General features: G+C 32.7%; 2 protein-coding genes across 2 annotated transcripts in view; one reads left to right on the top strand and one right to left on the bottom strand.

Annotated features, from left to right (window-relative positions):
• The window catches only part of LOC140441240 (xaa-Pro aminopeptidase ApepP-like), a 298,581-nt gene that overhangs the window by 171,929 nt on the left and 109,152 nt on the right, over positions 1-17,500 (bottom strand). The window lies entirely within an intron of this gene.
• Positions 2,023-16,065, top strand: LOC140440584 (catalase-like). Its single transcript, XM_072530959.1, has 7 exons — positions 2,023-2,118; positions 3,934-4,205; positions 5,133-5,306; positions 10,050-10,264; positions 10,710-11,012; positions 14,120-14,423; positions 15,757-16,065. Exons 1-7 carry the CDS (start codon positions 2,062-2,064, stop codon positions 15,947-15,949), a joined length of 1,518 nt encoding a protein of 505 aa, XP_072387060.1. The 5' UTR covers positions 2,023-2,061; the 3' UTR covers positions 15,950-16,065.

The following is a 17,500-nucleotide window of genomic DNA, read 5'->3' as shown; positions in this document are numbered from 1 at the left end:
GACGTACGACAGGGCTACTACCGCATATACACCAAGTGGCGAATTTCGAAGTGGTAGGCTCCCTGATAATCAACAATGGCGATTGCTCATCAGAAATCAAGCGTAGACTAGCAATAACCCAAACCACATCAGATTAACTGATTAAAATATTAAAAGACCGAACAATAACAAGGAATACTAAGCTCAGGTTGGTCAATACCCTTATTTTCTCATTCCTACATACACAGCGAAAACATGGACACTCAAAAAAATTGGTAGGAATAGGATCGAAGCCTTCGAACAACGCGTGTCCTGGACAGAACATACAACCAGCCTGTCAATTCTGGAAGAGCTTCATATAAAAGAAAGGCTATTAAAAAAAGTAAAACAAGCATATCTAATTTACTTTGATTACATAGCTAGAAGAACGGGGACCATGGAACTATTGGTAGTGGAAGGAAAGATAGAAAAACAAAGACCAAGGGGACCATATCCAACACGGTGGGCAGACATAAAGAAAATGTTGGTGGGAAAATCCCTACATGGAGCCGTCCATAGGGCACAGGATCGCAGTCAATGGAGGCAGTAAGTCAATTATAGTTAGAGTGTCACTACGCCCTGACAAGGGCTCAAGGAATGAAGAGGACGGTAGGGTTATGTGTTCTCCCTATATTATTCAATTTTTACTCTGAAGCAATATTTAGCAAAGCGTTTGAAAATATACAAGAAGGTATCAAAATTTATGGAATTAAAATATTGTAACATTTTTTTATAATTAAAATAGTAAATAATTTTTAAACCCTTTATCCCTGTTGCTGATACGCCCATGGCCGTATCCGCAAATAGATATGCGAGTGGGCTTGCTCGCCCTTAGCAAATTTTATTGGAACGTACTGACTATCACGGAGTTCTCAAAGTACGGATATATACAACCATTTATTAATTGCTGGTGCAATTTTTTTACTTGTGTTTATATTCAGCCACCTATTTAATTGTGTTGTTGAATATATTGTTTTGTTTTATTCATGAATTTTATTTCTCGGCTCCTAATAAGTTTCCTGATAAAACAATACCTCTGAATATTTGCTTATTACATTAACTTATTATTATACCTTCGACCAGGAGAAAGATCAGGCTGATTAAGTTTCGTAGGTAAGTCGGTGGACGGAGTCCACCTAAGATATTTATTATTTGTTTATGTAGTGTGTTGACAAAATTTATTTAATAATTAACTGTTGATATCTTTCCTTGGATTTGGTCTCAGAACCTAAAAATCTTTCCTTATCTCTTTTCGTTTCTAAGGTTTCTTAATTTTCCCCTTGAACCCCAAAAAGTTAAGTGGCGCCCTTTTTCTATCTTATCTTGTCTTTGGTAATTTTACCCAACTATCTTTTTGTTTATTTCTGTATCTTTTCTAATATATCTTATCCTGTCCTATCGTTACCTATTTCGTCCGGTTCCAAAAGCTAGTTTTAAATCCACGACTCGCTCTCCACCAACCATCTGGCTGTCGTCCGCAGTGCCTCCATTGGTGACCTTTCTAGCACCATCCAAAAAAGGTTTCCGAGGTTACAATATAATATAACATAACGGCACACGAAATAGAAAAAATTTGTATTTTATAAAAAAAGTCCACAACGACATTTACTATTTCATAATATTATCATTGTTATTCCTCTTTTATTTCGCCAATATCTTACTATATATCTTATAATATCAAAATTAGCGCTAGGACTTGCATTACTAGTTCAGGATGACTGTGTATATGCTCATATAGGAATAGGAACATCATAATAAACATTTAAATCTTTTAGACATGCACTGAAAAACACTTGAACATAAAATAAAACTAGTTATTATTTTTTTGTTAAGAAAATGAAAGAGTTGTATATAAAAATATTTACTTAAAAACAAAATGCATACCACAAAATGTACTGATATACCTGGCAATGTCCTTAAAATATATTATTTGTATCTTTGTGGTATTACCAAAAAAAACATTTAGTGCGATAAATTATTTAGTATATAAATAAATCTAAAAAATGCAACAGACAGTCAACTAAGGCTAAACTTTGTGGCAACATGTCTCACCGTGATCCATCTGCCAACCAACTATTAGAATATGCTAGAAAGCAAGGGGTAAGTAACCACATTTATTTTTTCTCTTCTAGCGCTTTTCCGTTTAATTTTTTCATTATTTTTAACGAAGTAAGCGGTAGTTATCCAGAATTAAATGTTTTCATCTTCTGTCTACTATAATATATATTGTTCTCAAATTTTTTCTTACTTGTGATACCTTAGCTTTTTTCAAATTCTTCTTGGGAATATAGTCCAATTTTAATTGTTGGTACCTGCTCCTTTAATATATAAACTGTAAAATTTATATTATGTTATCCTATACGTTTTTTAATCGAGCATATACTTGTTACGTTTTCTATTGACGATATGTCAAAGGTTTTCGTTTTACTGATTTACTTTTTTCTCCCGCTGTTTTTCTCATCTTTCGTTCTTTCAATCTGGCTAGTTGGTTGTTAAAACCAGTGCCAGTAACAAAACACACACATACACGTTATTTCAATCATCCGATTTTATTTAGTTCTTATCTACTTTTTTTTCATCTTCTTCTTTAAGTTCCATCTTCTATCGAAGGTTGGAAATCATCATGGCTATGCGGACTCTGTTGACTGCCGCTCTAAAAAGTTCTGCACTACTGCATTCAAACCATTCCCTTAAGTTCTTAAGCCAGGATATTCTTCGTCTTCCCACATTTCGCTTTCCTCGGATTTTGCCTTGCATAATAAGTTGTAGTAATGCGTATTTTTGCCCTCTCATCACATGCCCTAAGTACTCAAGTTTTCGTCTTTTGATAGTTAATATTATTTCCGCCTCATTTCCTATCCTTCTGGTTTATTCTACGTTTGACATTCTTTAAATCCATGATATTAGTATGATTCTTCTGTAACACCAAAATTCAAAGGCGGCCAACTTATTCAGATGGACTTGTTTTAGTGTCCACTCTTCCAAGCCATAAAGAAGAGTAGGGAACACGTAACATCGAAGCATTCTCAGACGTAGTTCTAACCTTATATCCCGACAACAAAGAAACTTTTTAAGTTTAATGAATGATGCACGTGCTATTTCAATGCGTGTCCTAATTTCTTTGGTTTGGTCTACATCTGATGTTATCCATGTTCCTAAGTATTTATAGTTATTAACACTCTCAATTGCAGTATCTTCAATAGTCAGTTGGATATTTGCATGTGCAGATTTAGTAATGATCATGCATTTAGTTTTCTTTAAATTTATTTTCAGTCCGTACTCATGACAGCGTTCATTAAGGCGTTGCATTACGTTCTGTAAATCATTGTTGTTATCCGTCATTCTTACTGTATCGTCAGCAAAACGTAAGTTATTCAAAACTTCTCCATTGATAGATATACCTTCTATTGAGTCTGAGAGCGCTTTTTGAAATACCGCTTCACTGTAGACATTGAAAAGTAGTGGGGGACAGCACGCAACCCTGGCGGACTCCTCTCTGTATTTTGATATTTTGGGTGTACTGGTTGTTAATTCTTACCTTGGCAGTTTGATTCCATTAGAAATTAGATATAATTTTCATATCACGACCACAGTTTAACCACAAACTATGTCACGACTGTCAATATTTTTGCTTTTTAATATGTCTACAAGCTTTTTATGTTGAACCTTATCAAATGCCTTTTCAAAGTCTACAAAACATAAGTACATGTCCTGATTCATAGTAACTTTCATTCATTTTCATAGCAACTTTCAAATATTTAATTTTTATCTCTTGCTACATTATGTTATTTGAAACATTTTTCAACTATATTCTGGGAAGACAATACTATTATATATATATATATATATATATATATATATATATATATATATATATATATTTGATTTTTCCTTACATTATTTATATATTTTTAGAGCAAAACTGAAAGGTTAACAACATCAGGAGGTAATCCAGTTGCGGAGAAAGATGCAAGTTTAACTGTTGGTTATCATGGACCTACCTTATTACAAGACTGGGTTTTAATAGACGAATTATCCCACTTTAGTAGGGAACGAATACCTGAACGTGTAGTGCATGCCAAGGGTGCTGGAGCTTTCGGTTATTTTGAAGTTACACATGATATCACCAAATATACGGCTGCCAAAGTTTTCTCTGAAATTGGGAAGAAAACCCCAATAGCGGTCAGGTATTTGTTGATTTTAACAATATTTTTATGATGAAATTTTTTTAACAGAGTAGTAAGAAATAACTGATTTGCGAGACTATTTTCTTTCATTCCATCTTTTGCATCTCTTTCAATATTCAATCGGTTTCCGTCATATCATCCGTATGTTTAAACTTTATTTATTTTTTTAATAAACATCCCTCTGATTTAAATAATTACTATTATTAAACATCCCTTTATTCATTTTAATTCATATTTAATAATTCATTTTAACTCATACTCTACTTCTTCGATGTTTATCTCTCCAGAGTCTTGGTATTCTTCATCCCCTCCTTATTTAGTCATTATATTTGTTAAATTTAGTCTCTTTGGATAAAACTTATCAATGTAGTCATCTTTCCATATGTTTAAATTATCATCTCTTTTTGTTTTTAATTCATTTATACTGTTTATGATTTTATTTCGTTTCTCTTGCCTTCATTCGTAGATCTTATATTACACCAAAACTGTTTGTTAATCGTTGTGTATTTTTCGCTTATTTAATTTCCAAGGTCCTTCCTTCTTTTCTCTTTTGTTGTTTTTATTTTCTTTTTTACAATATTGCGGATTTTTATGTGCTATCTTTTTTACATTACTAGTCTATGTTCTATTTCTAGTTTCGCTTCTTTTTGTGTTCGTGTGTTCATGATATTTGATGTCATATCTTGTGTATAGACAATACTACCTATTATACTGTTTGCATTTCTTTATCACATATCTGTCTTCCATTGGTTGGTCCCATTAAGTGTTTCCTACTAATATATCGTTGACTAGCATTTTTTCATTTCAGTATATTGTATTATCTCCGAATTTTCCTGTATTCTTTAGACTTCTGTTTATATTTTAGCTTATTCTTCGTTAATAGGAGGAGTAGAAATAGTAATAGAACATTTAAATCTACTTTTGCAGGTTTTCTCAAGTTGCTGGAGAAATGGGATACGCCGATACTGTTAGAGATTTCAGAGGATTTGCAGTAAAATTTTATACTGAGGATGGAATTTGGGATTTAGTTGGAAATAATTTTCCTGTATTTTTCGTGAAGGATGCTGCATTGTTTCCAAGTTTCATCCACGTACTAAAAAGGTCAGTTATGTTACTTAATTTCATGTAGCAATAATAAAACTAAACGCGTAATTACATGCTCATTAGATGTATATAGATGTATTTTAATATATATATATATATATATATTAATATATATATATATATATATATATATATATATATGTCAGCCAAATGGAATAAATTAGCTAATAAATAAATGAGGGAGTATTCGAAAAAACGGTCGAACACGTCAATTAGTATTAGTATTAGTATTATAGTTGCGCATTTTTTTCCATAAAAACTTTTTATATTGTATGTTAATTAATTTTTAGATTTCTCAGATCATTTTAAACATTTTTTGAATACAATGTCCTATATCTATATTTTACTGTTTCGGAAATATTAAGTAAAATGCAAAAATTCACATTTAGAAAAGAAAATTATTTATTTGTCGAAAGTCGCTACCACTGTCTTAATACTTCTTGTCCATTTAGGTCTTGGTAATGATAAAGTAAGCAAAAACTATTTAAGCATTCCTTTTTATTAATATGTTAAAAAAAACAAAAACATGTTTTATTGTTCCATGACAGAAGTAGTTGTCAGCGCTATAGTCGTTTGAATTTCATTAACCGCAAGCCAGAAAAATGGTTCATTGAACAGAAATGCACAAAATTACAATTATACAGATGATTGGCTATGAAGATAAGACACGGACGCAAATGGAAGTAGCTCGTTTATTTCACGAAGCATTTCCTGATTTGTCGCACATATCTCAAGGGACAATTAGTAAAATAGAGAAGCAATTCCACGAGCTAGGCATGTTAGGAAGGTAAAAAAAGAAGCTGCTAATGCAATAAGTGAGAAAAGCAAATTGACTATTAGGTTTGAGTTTGAGGAACACCCACATACACCTGTTCGAAAAGCAGCCCCAGTAATCGATATTAGCTATTCATGGGTTATTCGAATATTACAAGAAAACAAAGTGCATCCCTATAAAATTATATACACTCAGGAGCTCACGGAAGATAATTTTGACAGGAGAACGTATTTTTTTGAACAAATGATGGCAATGCTAGACAGCAATGTGATCCAATTAGAACATGTTATGTTTTCTGATGAGTGCACCTTTACTCTTCATGGTAATGCTAATCGGCAAAATTGCCACTATTGGTCCAGGGAAAATCCTCACTTGATGAGAGAAGGCAATTCTTAATACCCTGAGAAGGTTAACGTGTGGGCAGGAATTATTGAAGATCAGATCATAGATCCCTTTTTCATAGATGGCAATTTGAACCCTGAACTTGTATCCTGATCCAGGAAACCCACAAGTTCCAGCGAACATGATACGGTTTCAACAAGATGTAGCACCACCCCACTACCAAATCCATATCTGGCACTACCTCAACCAAATATTTCCAAATCCTTCTCCTAAAATTGCCAGATGGGTAATGAAACTGTCTTGTCACAAATTTACTGTTGTTCATCGTAGTGGTTCTTTAAATGTAGTAGCTGACTCTCTTTCAAGAAATCCTGAAGGATCTCAAGTTTCTCTCTTGAATTTACCTAATTTAAAAACAGATGCTTGGTATAGGAATATGATAGCAAAGTGTTACAGATAATCCCAACTTATATCCTGCTTTTAAAGTTCAGGATAATGTTCTTTATAAACATGTTTTTTCTAGCTCAAAGTTTTCTGATTCTTCTCCAGAATGGAAAATTTTTGTTACTTCTCCACATAGGAAGGAAATTTTGCTGCTCATTTAGGTGTCTTTAAAACCCTTTCTAGGATTTCAGAATTGTATTACTGGCCTAAAATGAGATCTTTTGTTGTGAACTATGTTCATAAAGTTTGTGCTTCTTGCAAGCCTAGTAACTTACCTCCAGTTGGTCTTATGGGACAATATCGTGATATTAATTTTCCTTTTCAGTTTTTATCTGCTGATTTACTTGGTCCATATCCTAGATCTAAAAATTGAAATCGTTATCTTTTAGTTGTTGTTGACTGGTTTACAAAGTTCATGTTTGTACATCCTTTGGCTAATGCTACTTCTAAAGCTATTGTCAAGTTTATTGAAAATCAAGTTTTTCTAATTTTTGGTCTACCACAGATCTTTGCTGTTGATAATGGAAAACAATTTGTTTTCAAAGATTTTAAAACTTTGATGGAAAAGTACAAGGTACAAAAAATTTGGTACAATGCTAAATACTTTCCTCAGATTAATCCTAGTAAACGAGTTAATAAGACGATTGTTACTGCAATTAGGTCTTTTATTCAGGACAATCATAAAGATTAGGACAAGGAGATTTTCAAAATAGCCCAAGCGATTCGTCTAGCTAAACATGAAGTGACACAATTTTCTCCTTCATTTTTAACGTTTGCTAGAAATGTTCCTGTTTATGGTTCATTATTTGGTGCTATTAAAGAAACATCTAAAAATCTTGTTAATATTAACAATAAATTGTTTGATCCCAAGCCTTTAGAGAATATTTCTTCTATCTTTAATTAAGTTCAGAAGAGAATACGTCACTCTTACAATACCAACACTAAACGCTACAATTTACGTAGACGTGATGTAAAATTCCATATAGGTGACAAAGTCTGGAAGAAAAATAATATCCTTTCAAAAGCTGTGGATGATTTTTCTGCTAAATTAACTCCCAAATTTATTCTGTGTATTATATATAAAGTTTTATCACCATTGGTATATAACCTTAAGGATCTAGAACTAGATGGTAAAGACCTTGGTAATTTTCATGTGCATTATATTAAGTTAGATGTTACTGATTCTAGTGATGATGAGTCTCAATAATGTTGTATAATATGGTGAAGCATTATCTTTTATTATTTTATCTCTTTATATTTTGATATTTGTCTAGTTATGATAAACATATTAATCTTATTTATTTGACATTATCCTAATTGTTTATATATTTCTATTATTTTACTTTGGGTAATTGTTTTTGATTTTGATACAATTAAAAGCCTCATCCAGCACTTTATGTATGACAACATTCTTTGTTGCATACATACATGGTGTTTTAGTTTTCCTAGGATACATATATCCTAAGGAGATTTTGGGCCAGATTATATGAATCTGTATTCCTTTTTGGTCTTTTAGAAACAGTTAATATACCGTAGGTATATTTATATTTTTTGGATGATGTGTTTTTTCTTATTTCTTTTGGAGTTAAAATAATTCTATGCATATCTACTTTTAGAAATCTGGTGTAGAATTATGGCGCTTTGAAGTTTGATTGTAGTATACCTACTTTCACTTATTTTCTTCTATCTTTTCTAAACTATATTTATGCAGTACTTTATTCTTTTGTGTAGATCCCTGGTTTATATTTAGTGAGAATAACATTTCTTATGTATCATTATCTTATTGTCATGATTAACTTACTCTTAGTCTTCTAGGACTCGTTTTATGCAGTTACTATATCTCTTTTGTGTAGAACTTTGTCTTATTTGATATATCAAGTAAAGTTTATATGTATTTTTAAGTTGTTTATCAATAATTACTTTTGCATATCAATGTCTACATGCTTTTACACATTTTATAATGTTGATATTATTATTACCTTACTTTATGTACTCAGTTATCCTGAGTACTAATTTTTTTGAGATTCATTCATTAGCAGTGTCCATTAGCTATTCATTTCTATGAGATATGATCTCTATATTATATATTTACCTGACTTTGCTTATTTGTCTTTATTTTTGTGTATACTTACCTTTGACTTTAATTATTAACTAGACTTCATACTATGTGTATAGTATGCTATTTAGCAAAGGAAGTCGTTGTACTTCCGAAGAAGAATTTCTGAAGACAGAATTCTTCAACAATGTATATCTGAATATATCAGATGCATTGCCCCTTTGTTATTATTTTTTTTTATTATGGGCCTGAGCTTTGGTGCAGATGTATATTAGTATCACTGGATCTTCCTTAAATGGTAGGTGTATATATATATATATATATATATATATATATATAAAAGTCAAGCTTTCGATACATAATTTTGGGCTTCATCAGAACTTGTTGTAATGGAAAAACATTCTTTACAATATCATAATTAAAGATGTTATTTTAATCTTACCTTAATGTTAAAATAACATCTTACAATATCATCTAATTATGATATTGTAAAGAATGTTTTTCCATTACAGCAAGTTCTGATGAAGCCTAAAAGTATATGGCGAAAGCTTGACTTTTAATAAAAGACACTCACTTAGAAGCACCCGTTTTTTATTGCTTCCTTAGTATTGGGTCGTTCACGGTTACCTTCAACCGTCTGTATATATATACATATATATATATATATATATATATATATATATATATATATATATATATCTTCTTCTTCTTCCTATGCCGTCCCCATTAACGGAGGTTGGTGACCACATTTTTAAAAGCTTCTCTGTCTTTTGCAACGTGGAATAATTCGTCTACAGTCATGTTTGTCCAGTCTCGAATATTTCGCAGCCATGACTTCCTCTTTCTATCTATTCCCTTTTTGCCATCGACTCTACCCTGCATGATGACCTGCAGAAGACTATATTTATTATTTCTTAGTATGTGTCCAAGGTATGCAGTCTTGCGTACTTTTATCGTACTTTTATATATATATATATATATATATATATATATATATATATATATATATGATGTATGTATAAATAAATGCTTATTAGATGTAAAAAATAAAAAAAAAATATTGAATATACTCAAAATATTGATAGTCCTATATTTATTTATCTTATTTTGGTTTTTTTCTTAGGAATCCAGTTACCCATATTAGACCAGACTACGACATGTTTTGGGACTTCATCACGCTTCGTGAAGAGTCTATGCACTCAATTTTAATGATGTTTGCTGATAGAGGAATTCCCGATAGTTATAGACATATGCATGGTTATGGTGTAAATACGTTTGCCTTTGTGAATGCCCACGGAAAACTAGTTTATTGCAAATTTCATTATTTAAGCAATCAAGGTAAATAAGTGAATTTAAGATATTCCCTAAATATCATATTACAGTTAGAATAGACTAAGATAACAATCTTATTGTTGAATAAAAATTCAAACAAACATAAAACGATCTAAAGTAGTCTTCTCTATATCAGATAAATGATATAGAAATAAAAATGCCAATGAATAATATTTTGCAAAAAGTGAAACTAAAGAAGTAAAAGAAAAATTAAATAGGACTGAATACAAAGACTTTATACACTATTTTATAAAGGCCATTCTGTATCTGCAACAAGACAATTGTAGCAAAGTTATTTTTTATTTTCTACAAAATATCAGTGTGTAGCAAATCACTTCCATACCAATTTCGCTCACACACATACATAAGCATAAACTAATTCGTATAAACTAACAAAAAAATGAAAGAAAACAAAATATTTATCCTAACTCTTAAAATATGCCATTTTTAGGTATTTCAAACTTGCTGTCAGACCAAGCAGAAAAACTAGCAGGTTCTGATCCCGAATATCTCATTAGAGACCTATACAACGCTATAGACAGTGGCCAGTATCCATCTTGGAATATGTATGTGCAGATTATGACACCAGAGCAAGCAGCCAAAAGTTCTTATGACCCTTTTGATGATTCTAAAGTGTGGTTACATGCTGATTATCCTTTAATTCCCGTAGGAAGGTTTGTCCTGAATAAAAACCCTACAAACTATTTTTCAGAAATAGAACAGATCGCTTTTGATGTTTCTCATTTAATACCAGGTAATTTAAATGCTTATAAAGTGTAAATTCAACATTTTTAGTGTTTTATAGAATATGCTAAAGATTTTTCAATTAACACTAGCACTAACATTATCAAAACCCAATAAAGACCAACCTCCGTAGGGAGAAGGCACTCTAAGAAGAAGAGAGCAAACAGTTCAGCTGTAAAAACACTTAAAGTAGGCATTAGATTAAATTGGAAAGTAGACGTTGGAGTAACAAATGCGATAATTAGTGTGCGTTCTTAACTTGGCGCCGACCCTCGGTCGGACGATGGTTTCATAGTATCATCGCCACGTAAAATAAATGCATTATTTCACCGTCAAAGCGCGGCGCCCAGCCTCGAGCCATTTATCGGACCATAGACTTGGACAATAGTATTCGAGCTTAGTATTTTTTCGACCCTCGACCCTAGTACTCCACGATCAACACTACCAGGTGCCGACCACCGAGCCTCGTTGCGACCATCATCGTATCAATGCTAGGTAAAATAAATGCATTTTATTTTAAATTCGAGCGTTCACTGTCAGTGCTATGCTCTAGGCGAGGATACGATGCGATGGTATCCGTAATGAATTCAGAGGCATCGGTAAAGATGTTTGTGCAGTTAAGGTAGTCTCGTTCAAGAATATCGTTTAGTTTGTTTTTTATTAGGAAGATGTTGGTGTATTTTTTGGAGAACTCTATTAAAGAGGTGTTGCAATTAAAGATATCTATTAATCACGGAGTAGGATATTCGATATTATCGTAAAACACTTCTGCGATTGTTGCCTCAAATTTATTCAACATTGATCTTACTCGTACGTAATAAGGTCTTCCAGTGCAAGGTATATTAGAGAAAAGGTCGAGATTATTTTTGGAACATGTATTTTCGGATAGTGGATGATCCAGCCGTCATATTGTCAAAAACTCTTGTATTTCGTATGTCTTGTTACAGAAATAAAAAGATATATATTTTGGCCATAATATTGGCTGAATAAATCACAACAAAATATATGTTAGTGTTGCACGAACTTTAAAGCCATGTGCGGATGGAGCCAATGTCTCAAAAGTACCATGTGCGGATAACACAGTTTATATTCTAAGTATATATATAATATAACAAGCGAGTCTTCTACAGCTGGCGCCGCTTCTCGCATCCTAATTTCCAGCGTTTTCTGTCGAAGAAATCTTCAGTAGTTAGATCTCTGGCGGTCATTGCATCGTCGACATCGTCTCTCCAGGATCGTCTTGGTCTACCTCGTTTTCTTCTAGTTGGCGGAGTCCAGTCTTCTATTTTTTTTGGTTATCTATTTTCAAGCATTCTCTGAAGGTGTCCATACCAGTTAAGTCTTTTGGCTTCGATTGTGTCTATTATGTCTAGATCGATTTCCATTTCTCTCCGAATATCTTCGTTTCTCACCCTATCAAGTCTAGTGAGCTAGCAACATCGTCTCCAGTAGTTCATTTCCATGGCCTTAATTTTTGATTTGTTTCTTTGGTTTATTTCCCAAAGTTCGGCGCCGTACATCCCAATACTTTCTATTATTGTTTTATAAATTCTTCTTTTATTTTCTTTTGTTATTTTTTGTTTCCATAATAGTCCGTGTAGCTGTCTGGTGGCTGATCTTGCTTGGCCAATCCTGGAGTGTATTTCTTCGCTACTTCCTACTTTTCATGTTATTTGGACTCCCAAGTATTTAAAATTGTCTTTTGGTTTTATAGTTCCCGTTTTGATTTGTAGGCTTTCTGGTTTTTCTCCTACAACTAAGTACTCAGTTTTTTGTATATTAATTGTGAGGCCCCATTTGGTATACTCATCTTTCAGCTTTCTAAGCATGTAGCCTACATCACTCTTGTCTTCAGCTAGAATGGCTTGGTCGTCAGCGAAGTGTATCGTGTACAATCTATCATCTCCGATTGGGATGCCCATATTGCAGCACTTTCTTCTCCACACTGAGAGTGCCTCATTTAGATATATTTTGAAGATTGTAGGCGCTATGCAGCAGCCTTGCTTTAGGTCCTTACTAATAGGAATTTCTCTAGTTAATCTATTTCCAGTTTTAATGTTTGCCGTTATATTTTTGTAGAGCTGTTGTACTGCTTGTATATTTTTTTGCTTATTCCTTGTTTTTCCATTGCTACCCAAAGCATTGAAAGTGGTACACTATCCTATGCCTTTGTCAGATCTATAAAGACTATATGAGTTGAAAGGTTGTGGGCTAATCTTTTCTCGATAACTTGCTTTAGAGAGAATATACTGTCCATACAGGATCTGCCTGCACGAAAGCCATTCTGTTCTTCAACATCTGTCATCTCTTTTTCAATTTTGTTTTTTATTATTTTTCCATACAGTCTTGAGAGTGAATTTATGACACTTAGCCCCCTGTAGTTTGAACAATTCTTTCTATCTCCTTTTTTGTAGATGTTGTTAATATGTGCTTTTGTCCACTCCGGTGGTAAGTCGTGTCCATTATAGAATAAGGTGAAGACATACGCCAGTAATTCCCGTAATACTTGTGGGCTATGTTTTAATAATTCATTTGGTATACCTTGTGGTCCGCATGACTTCCGATTTTTTAGAGTTTGTATTGCATTCTCGACTTTCTGTACTGTTATTTCATCGTCTTCACTGAATTCCAGTTCATATGTTGTTGTACTGATGTTCGTGAATTGAGGTCTTGTTTCAGTCAAAAGTTGTGAGTAGTGTTCGATCTAAGATCTTTCTTCTATTAAATCTATTCTACTCGTTTCTTTTCTGTTTGTTCTCAGATTTTTTACCGTTTTCCATGCTTCTCTTGATCTTGTTGACCCTATATATTTGTTGAATTCTTCGCATTTACTTTCCCAGGAAATATTTTTTGCTTTAGTTACTAAATTTTTTACTTTTCTGTTTGATCTTGCATATGTTCGTCTATCATCTGGATCATTTGTTTGTAGCCAATTTTGATATGCTTGTTTCTTGTTGTGTACTGCATTGGCGATGTCATTTGTCCATTACAATGGAGTATTCTTTTTGTTCTTTTGGATTGTACCGAGCGCTTCGTAAGCTGCTTCATTGATTTTATTTTATTTTATATTCTAAGTTTAAGTATTAATTTGTGTAATGGACCTTTGACTTATTTTAGGTATTGAACCATCCCCCGACAGAATGCTACAAGGTCGTCTCTTTAACTATGGTGATACTCACCGTTATCGTCTCGGAATCAACAATACCCAGTTACCCGTCAATAGCCCGCTCCAGGTTAATACTTATCAGCGAGATGGCCAAGATTCTCTTCAAAGTCAAAATGGTGCTCCAGTATACCATCCAAATAGTTTCAAAGGACCTGAGGAAGACAAAAGAGCTAAAGCTTTATCTCCTATTTGGCCGTTAAGTGGGGATGCTCAAAGGGTTGATAATGGAAATGATGATAATTATACACAGCCTAGGTAAATATCGTTTGTTAGTTTTACTATTTGTCTGGAAATGTTTTTTAAATCGTTTTCTTTTTTCAAAGATAATGTTAATTTCATTTGTTATTAATTTGAAGAGTTGTGAGTTGTGTATAGCAAACCAGCCTTCTCCTATCGCTTTCCTTACCTCGTACTGTTCCTTTCAGAACGCATTTGAGTAACTTAAATTTGGATTTATTTCTCTTGTGCTTTAAATATTGTAATTTTCTCTGTTTTACTTTACACCCATGTTACCCATTTATGATATTTTAGGAATCTGTATAAAATACACATCCTATCAGTTTCCAATCTTGTTGCTATAGCCCCAGTCAAAGTCCAAGATAGAGAATGTTAAGCACAGTACGAGTCATATCTTGGAATATCTTGGACATTTGGATGACCGTTAGTCTTGCTTCTTCAATTCCTATTTTCTAGTAATAGTTGCGTTGTTCACTTAACAATGTACCAACTTACGAACACGTACGCATTCGTAGCTATTAGTTAAAATAACGGTGTAATGTGCAAATCTTGCATATCCTGATTCATACCCATACATCTTTGCGCCAGCATTTTTTGTTCTTAATGTGCCGTCTTCTAAGGTTGGTGATCATCAAACGATAGGTTTTGTGTAGCATGTTATATGTTTGTAGCTTCTGGTATTTGGAACCATTGGAACATGGAACATCCAATACAGCAGTCGCAGTCCTTACATTCACCTAGCTATTACCTTGCAGTCCTTTCTTTAATTTATCTTAGATACCTACGGTCTAAAAAGGAACCCGTAGTACCTATGCTGAAATACTTCCCAAAAATTGTCTTATGCACCTGGACGCCATGGCAGAACAATTAGAATGCCCACGTGACGTCCACTCTGCTTGTCAAGATAAGTACGCGCATCTCGTTTGCGCAGACGGAATCAGCCATGTTTTAAACGGAACCAGTATTCAGTGAAATATTTATCTGGTGTGCATTAAAAAGTTCAATAGTAGCGTGTGTTGTGTGTTAGGCTGTTCACTGTTTGGGATTAGTATTATATATAAAATATAATACAATTTTTTTTAATAGTCGTACTCGAGTAAACAACTTAAATAAAAGTGGGAAATTTTGACAAGGATGTATAAAAAATGTACTGTTTGGACGTAGCTTGTCGCAAATTTCTCAATCAGAGTCTGTGTTTCCGTTTAAAATATGGCGAACGCGTGCTGACACACTCAAATGCGGCATCTGAGAGTGGGCATTCTGATTGTTATTTATTCTGTGGCAGTATCAACTTTTATATTAGATTTATCTACAATTCAAATAATTTAATATACTAAAATTTCTTACACAGGTTACTATATCAACGAGTTTTAAAACCAATCGAACGAGGAAGACTGATACAAAATATTGTTAGCTGGTTAAAAAGAACAAACAGTACATTCCAAGAAAGAGCTGTTCTGAACTTTTCAAAAGTAGATGAAGATTTTGGAAAAAGGATTAAGGAAGGAATAGGTGCTGGTATCCATACCCAAGTAAACTTGTAAAAGAAAAAATAAAATTAACCAATAATTACTGAATTTAACGTTCTACTTCGTCAAATGTTAATGTCAAATGTAATCATTAATCATTTATAGAGGGTAATAATAAAACTAATAAGTAATAGTGTGTTTTATTGTTACTTTGTTTATAAAATTGATTGTTATAGTGTAGAGTATAATAATTGTATAAGGTAGTAGATTAATTTATCAATCTAAGAGTATTTTATAACAACATAAGACGAGGAATTTCTTTTCATTCTTAACCTCCGAATGTTACTGGTCTCCTATTCCGTAGAATTCGCGGTCGTCTTACCCCTTTACTCGAAAGAAATGCCACACATTCCGATCTCAGAATCCCCTACTACTCACTTTCACTTTCCACCCACCATTTCTTCTGTTCTTTTGCTACATTTTCCTTTTAATTTCCGATAATGTATGCATAAATTAACACCTTCGATATAGAGATGGGCACGACCTTCTTACAAAGGAACATGGGTCTTATATGTAAAAAAACCGTTTCAGATTAATATTTTGTATACATGTTTTATGAAATAAAAATCTAAAAAGATTCTGAAACTATTTTCTTGTGGATGTCTAAGTTGTATTATGTTTATATGGGATTAAGCCACAATTGATTGTAATGAAAATTACATTTTTTAATTATTGATATTTGACATTTCGATTTCCACTCCGAAAATCGCGTACTGTTATTGTAAGCAAGTTGTTTGGCGGTTATTTGCAGCATTTTAAAAAAAAATTAATAATGATGTATCTAATGTGTTCCTTGAGGCGGTCTTTTAAGGATCTAAGTATACGTTCTAAAAATATAAAAGGATTCGCAGGTATTGCATCTCAAGCTTATATACTCTACTTAAATAATTCATTAATTCATTTCTATCTTTGTTGTTTACAAAAATATGACCGAGGCTGTTGCTATCCTTAAAAGATATATTAATATAGTATTTATAGATCTTAGCTAAAGTGTATGAAAATTTACCAGTAAATGTTATAATCGGTTCACAATTTGTCGATAGCTCACTACTAGTTTAACCCTAATTAGAGAACTGAAATACAGAGAGGATAGGTAATACGATATAATAGTAAAAACCAACCTGAAACTGACGGTTTAAGATGTTTTCGACTAACCCACCTTGTATCTGAAGGAATACAATACAGCAGTCAACCTTACAATCCGATTACGAAGGTATTTTGGTTACAGATGACCGACCAGTGTCGTAGAGTATATGATTGAAACATTTATTTGAACTAAATAAATATATTTTTTAAATTGTACTTATGTAAATTGTATGTTTGTTTTAATATTATTTTATTCAAAAATAAAAAGTTTCTTGCCATTTGTAAAAGATACATTTATTTAATTAAGGGGAAATGCGCCAAATGTCGCCTGGCAAAATTTCCAATGTGTTTTAAATGCATCCATTATTTTCGAATCCGGAGAAAACTAATAAATATTTTTGAAAAATTTAAACGCAGAATGAAAGAATATTACTGAGGGCAGAAAGTCCCTGAAAACTTTTACAATGTTTATTTTAATAT

The sequence above is a fragment of the Diabrotica undecimpunctata genome, chromosome 5 (assembly GCF_040954645.1).
Source record: "Diabrotica undecimpunctata isolate CICGRU chromosome 5, icDiaUnde3, whole genome shotgun sequence".
Lineage (NCBI taxonomy): Eukaryota > Metazoa > Arthropoda > Insecta > Coleoptera > Chrysomelidae > Diabrotica > Diabrotica undecimpunctata.
The sequence above is the reverse complement of the archived record's forward strand: the minus strand, read 5'-3'. Positions and strand labels throughout refer to the sequence as shown.

Coding starts and splice junctions, on each gene's coding strand:
- LOC140440584 (XM_072530959.1), top strand. CDS start 2,062: ATGTCTCACCGTGATCCATCTGCCAACCAACTATTAGAATATGCTAGA. Junction 4,206..5,132: donor AAAACCCCAATAGCGGTCAG/GTATTTGTTGAT, acceptor CTACTTTTGCAG/GTTTTCTCAAGTTGCTGGAG. Junction 14,424..15,756: donor GATAATTATACACAGCCTAG/GTAAATATCGTT, acceptor TTTCTTACACAG/GTTACTATATCAACGAGTTT.